General features: G+C 45.9%; 1 protein-coding gene across 1 annotated transcript; it reads left to right on the forward strand.

Annotated features, from left to right (window-relative positions):
* Window positions 1-6: 6 nt before the first annotated feature.
* KLF2 (Kruppel-like factor 2) lies at window positions 7-1,416 on the forward strand (the record flags this gene model as incomplete). The annotated part of the gene is made up of 2 exons (XM_010014731.1): window positions 7-727; window positions 1,137-1,416. Coding segments are annotated over 2 exons (897 nt in total), but the record flags the coding sequence as incomplete, so codon positions are not given.
* Between the last annotated feature and the right edge of the window lie 3,887 nt (window positions 1,417-5,303).

Raw genomic sequence — 5,303 nt, forward strand, 5'->3', positions numbered from 1 at the left:
GGGGAGAGCAGCGGCTTTTACCAGACAAACCCGTCCCCGGGATGCTACAGTGCCCTGGAGCAGGGCAGCCCCCCGCCCTACACCGCCGGCATGGTGCCGGAGATGATCCACTCCGAGATGGACTCCAACTATTGCCCTCCTGGCAATGTCCACGGGCGGTTCTTCGTGACACCCACCTTCGGGGGCCCGCAGTTCGTTGAGAACATTAAGCCCGAGCCTGACATGGACAATTATGGACCGGTCCTGGGTCTGGTGCCCCAGGCTTGCCCAAAGATCAAGCAGGAGGGCAGTGCAACCTGCATGATGGCCTATGAGCAGCCCCGGGTGGCCAGCTCCCCCCAGATCCCTGGGGCAGAGACACCCCCACTGAGCCCCGACGATCTCATGGTGAATGACTGCCACACACAGATGATGTGCCCCTCGTCCGTGTCCTTCCAGCAAAGCTACCACCCAGCCTCCAGCTTCCACCACCCGCAGACCCATCTCCAGTACCAGAACACCTCCCAGTTTGGCCTTTTTGAGGACAGCCTGCCCCTACAACCCTCTGCTCCCAGAGGCATGCTCACCCCTCCTTCCTCCCCTCTGGAGCTGCTGGACTCCAAACCCAAAAGAGGACGTCGGTCCTGGCCGCGGAAGAGGACGGCTACTCACACGTGCACCTATGCGGGTTGTGGGAAGACCTACACCAAGAGTTCGCACCTGAAGGCCCACCTCAGGACGCACACAGGTAAATACAGCTGGTTGCCTTCGTCCGGAGATATGATACGCTGCTTGCCGGTTGCGGTAGCAGCCTGGATAAAACAGTTTGCAGCCTGAGCTTTAACCCTGTAGTCTCTTAAACTCCAAGTGTATTCACGGTTGAGCTGTGACAGGTGGTCAGATCTATAATGTCTGGGTGTTTTCCTATGTGTATATAGGTCAAAGCTATTCTCAGCTTTGCCAAAAGAGTTTTACTGCGGGTAGAGCTTAGTAAAGGAGTTGCTGGAGCAGCTTAAAAGCGCTTGGATCTTGTCGTGGAAGGGCTTGGTAGCAAATAAAGGGATACGCTGAGATAACGTGGGAAGGTTGCCCAGCGTGCGGTGCTGCCCGTCGGTGGGAGTGCCGCGCTGAGTCACGCTCTCTGCTCTCTCCAACAGGTGAGAAGCCCTACCACTGCAACTGGGAAGGCTGCGGCTGGAAGTTCGCTCGCTCCGACGAGCTCACCCGTCACTATCGCAAGCACACCGGGCACCGGCCCTTCCAGTGCCACCTCTGCGACAGGGCGTTCTCCAGGTCAGACCACCTGGCTTTGCACATGAAGCGGCACATGTAGCCCTTAGAGGCTCTGCCCTGCCAACAACGGACGTTATTTAACTGCTCAGGTGCAGAAGCGTGAGAAACCTGTAGCTGGTACTACGTAGGGAGGCACCGACGCTCTAGCGATGGGAGCTGAGGAGGATTTGACACAAGGAGACTTAGCCAGTCATCTCCTGCAGAGAACTTGATGTGACTGTATCAGTGAACCTGCCCGTTGCGGCCAGGAGAATAGGGGTTATTTATGCAGCTTCTGTGAAGGGTGAACTCCATAAGACTCCATACAGAAGAAGCTGTAAATATGTTCTTTTTCCAATTCTAACTGCCCAGTCCTAAGCTTTATGAGACAATGTTTGTATGGAAACTGCCTGAAGTTGACCCTAGAAGAGATTAAATGAATGTTACTGTAGCTAACGATGTTATTTTAGATCTCAGTTGAAGGCATGGCTAAGAGAACACTCCTATTGTTAGACTGTTTGTTTCACAGGTGCAATAATATTCTTGTTTGCCATGATCTACACTAGAAGTACAGGGCTTGATGTCTTGTAAGAAAATAACCTATTTTACTGTAATTTTTTTATATATTGTAAATAATTTTATACAATGAGAAATATTGTATATGTAAATAGAAGACAAATGGGTATTTTGCCTATTTCTGTTTTTATAAAAACGTAATTTTTCAATGTTTGAAAACATTTCATCTTTTTAATAAAATAAGTTTTTCAGTGCTGTGATTTTTATTCTTCTTTGAGGTCTCCCTGCTCTCCCAACAACCACCTGGGTAAGCTTTAAATTATATCAGCAACTGCAAGAAGATGCTTACAAATCGGAGCAAGGGATTGTTCTAGCCTAGATAACAGCACATACTTTGTTCTTAGTGGTAAACAAGACGCAGTGCAGAGCTCTAACAAATGAAACAGCAAAGCGGACCTTATTCAGAAGATACTTCCTAAAAATGGTTAAGCAAGCAACACTGTAATTTCAGTCTCATTTCTAGTTTATGCTAGACTATTTTAATAGCATCCTTAATGTTTTCCAGATGCAGTTACAGTTTTGCCAGCAGTGTGTGGGTTTTTACTATAAATTTAAACACTGCATTTTTGTAATTATGGAGGCTTATTTTAAGGCATTCTTGTACATAAATTATCCTTGTTCTCAAGAGCTCACTGCAGAATTCCAATAGAACAGTAGTGGAATTTAAACATAAATTCACAACACCGGTTCAAATACTTTCATAACTCATGCCCCAAAACAAAGTCACTGCAATAATTTGTATTCCCACCTAGATTTCTAGAGCTAAGAAAGAAATGCATTATTTTGGAGGAAAGGAAGTTAGCCAGGAATCCAGATTCTGAAAACCAACTTCAAATAACCTGGATGCTGCAATAAATAGCTGCAACAAGTCAACCTGAACCCCCCAAAAGCTCTTCCACAGCTATAAATTAGATCAGAAGTCCAAACAGTGCATCTCTGCCATTACTCTGAAACTCTGACGAGGATCCTCTGGTTTTACAGTTACAGTTTAGTAGTGAACCTGGATACTTGTGCAGGTTCAGCTGAATACTGGAGCATTTTTCCTTAACATCTGGATACCTGCAGCTTGATTTTCATCAAGACTGTGGCATTTTTCTGACTTTACAAGTTAGAATACACACAAATTAAATCAACAGGAATACATTTAAAGTAACTACAAATATAGCTATTCTTCTGTGAAAGCAAAGTCTGCTGTTGCTCATGTGGAACAGATGTATTTTGGGCTTCTAATCATTGACATGGAAGAATGAGTTCCACATTTCATTTTTATAGCTCTTTCAAAGTGAAATATAAGGGAGATTTAGCATTTCTTCATTAAAAACAAAGCTCATTTATTTGCTAGGAAAAAAAATAAATTGCACAATCTAATTCCAGAAAGTGAGGATGACTTAAAGATGTTCTAAAATTAGCACATGCATTGTTGCAACAGCTCTAGGTATTTCCCCATAGCCGAAGATTTTCGTATTTCAGCATGTTCTTTGGTGTTTAAGAGCACAGTTTTTGGAAGTTAAGGCTTAGGCTTACCCTTACCTGGCTTTCCCTTGCTCTTTCTGAAGAACTGGGAATGGGTTTAGTCATTCCCAGGTTTCAGTGATATAGTGCAATCTGAAACTCTTTTGTAAGGTAAGTAAAAAGACATGGAGGTTGGACACTGCTGCTGCGGGTGCAGCCACCTCTGCGTGCACAGCCCCTGTCTGGCTCAGGAAGGACTCCAGACACAGCTCTGCAGCAGTGGAGGGGAGCAGGGAAGCACCACAACCTGCTCATCCAGCTCTGCTCAGCCCCAGCCATCGCTCTTGTCTTCTGCAGAGGCTGCTGGGCCAGGCAGCCCTTTGCTCCGAGCACTTGGGTATCCTCCCAAATTCCGAGTGGAAGACAGCTACAGGCAGTGAACCAGCACGAAGCATCTGTGATGTCTGCAGGCAGAGATAAACGTTACTGCATTCACCAACCCTAAAACCCCCCTTGAATGGCTCCTCCTCTGGTACCTTTCCATGGGAGCATCCAAGCTTCCCTTTGCTCCAGGGACTAGTCTAGCTGGAAGGGTCACAACCTCTGCTCCTGTTCACCAGAAGGTCTTCAGATAAGACATTTGTTATCTGCATGAGCCTGTCTTACCAAACAACACTCAAATCATGATGAACAGTGGAAACGCTCTGCTCTGTGATGTTCACTGTGTCAGGATGAGCAGGTGTCCTTTGAGCTTTTAGATTTGTTGCGACTCATCTGAAAATAGGGCAAACCCACCCCCCAGATAACAATATATGGGTATAAAAGCCCCCATATAAATATAAAACCCTGACATAAAATGTAAAATTATGAAATACCCCATATAAAACGTCTAAATATAAAAAAATCCATATAAAATATATAAATACAGGCATCTAAAAGCAGGGAGGGACAGGGAGGACAAAACATTAACAGGAGTTCATGACCAACTTGATTTCGATTGTTTAAAGGAGAGCACGTTTGATAATTTCTGTGTGGTCTTTACAGGAAACTGCAGGTTCTTGAATCTTGAGATAATCTTGTAACAGAAAGAGATGCTGATCTCATTCTTCTCACATTCTATTATGAGTAACTGGCAACTCTCTTCTTTTTTTCTTAATTGCTTTAAATTAGTACATCCAAAGATGCGCTGATGTGATTCCACCAATCTCCCAACCCTCCCCTGGCCAGCAGGAAATCACTAAAGCTGCTCATTATTATTAAATAGACCATCGGGTCGTCATCTTTTAACTTTGTTTTGTTGTCATTAACACAAAAGACCCAGAATCCCATCTGCCTCCCAGGGAGCCTGAAGGGAAGCTCTGCCCTCTCCATCTGCATCTCTCCTGGATTTGATTCTGACACACTAGGGAAAGAAAGAAGTTGTGCTTAAACCTGATGGGAGGAAACGCAGAGCCCGTTGCAAACAAGATTTTCACACATATTCTCCTAAGATACCACAGTGATGGGCTCACTCGACTTGCAAGATAGATTGCCAGATTAGATAGAGCACGCTAAGTACAGGAGCGGGCAAATCTTGCACGATGTTCCTAGTGAAAGTTTTAGCAAGTATTTCTTAGCTCGAGACACCGTCCAAAGGAGTTACTGTTGAAAGTCAGCTCATTCCACGCTGGGTTTCAGAGCGCTGTGTTTCACTACGCTGCAAACGGCTTTTCTCTCACCTGCTGACTTCAGAGGAGTCAGTTAAATCTGCACTACATGGGAAGTCATCTTCAGAAAACACCGTAACACCGAGTCTGTTGCTGCTGAAGCAGCACCCAGAGCAGGACCGGGTCCTGCCACCCTATTGCGGTCGTTCGGTCGCCTTCCGGCTCTCGGTACCCCGCAGAGCAGCCCATCACCATGCCAGCAGCCTGCGAGCGAGCAGGCAGGGTGCTTTCAAATCCCCTTTGTCAGCCCTGAAGTGGAAGGCTGGACTAGAAACCCTCTGGCTATTCTGGAAGTTCATTTTAGAGCTGCAGTTTTTC

The sequence above is a fragment of the Nestor notabilis genome, unplaced genomic scaffold (genome assembly GCF_000696875.1).
Source record: "Nestor notabilis isolate BGI_N333 unplaced genomic scaffold, ASM69687v1 scaffold11695, whole genome shotgun sequence".
In the NCBI taxonomy this organism is placed as follows: Eukaryota; Metazoa; Chordata; class Aves; order Psittaciformes; family Psittacidae; genus Nestor; species Nestor notabilis.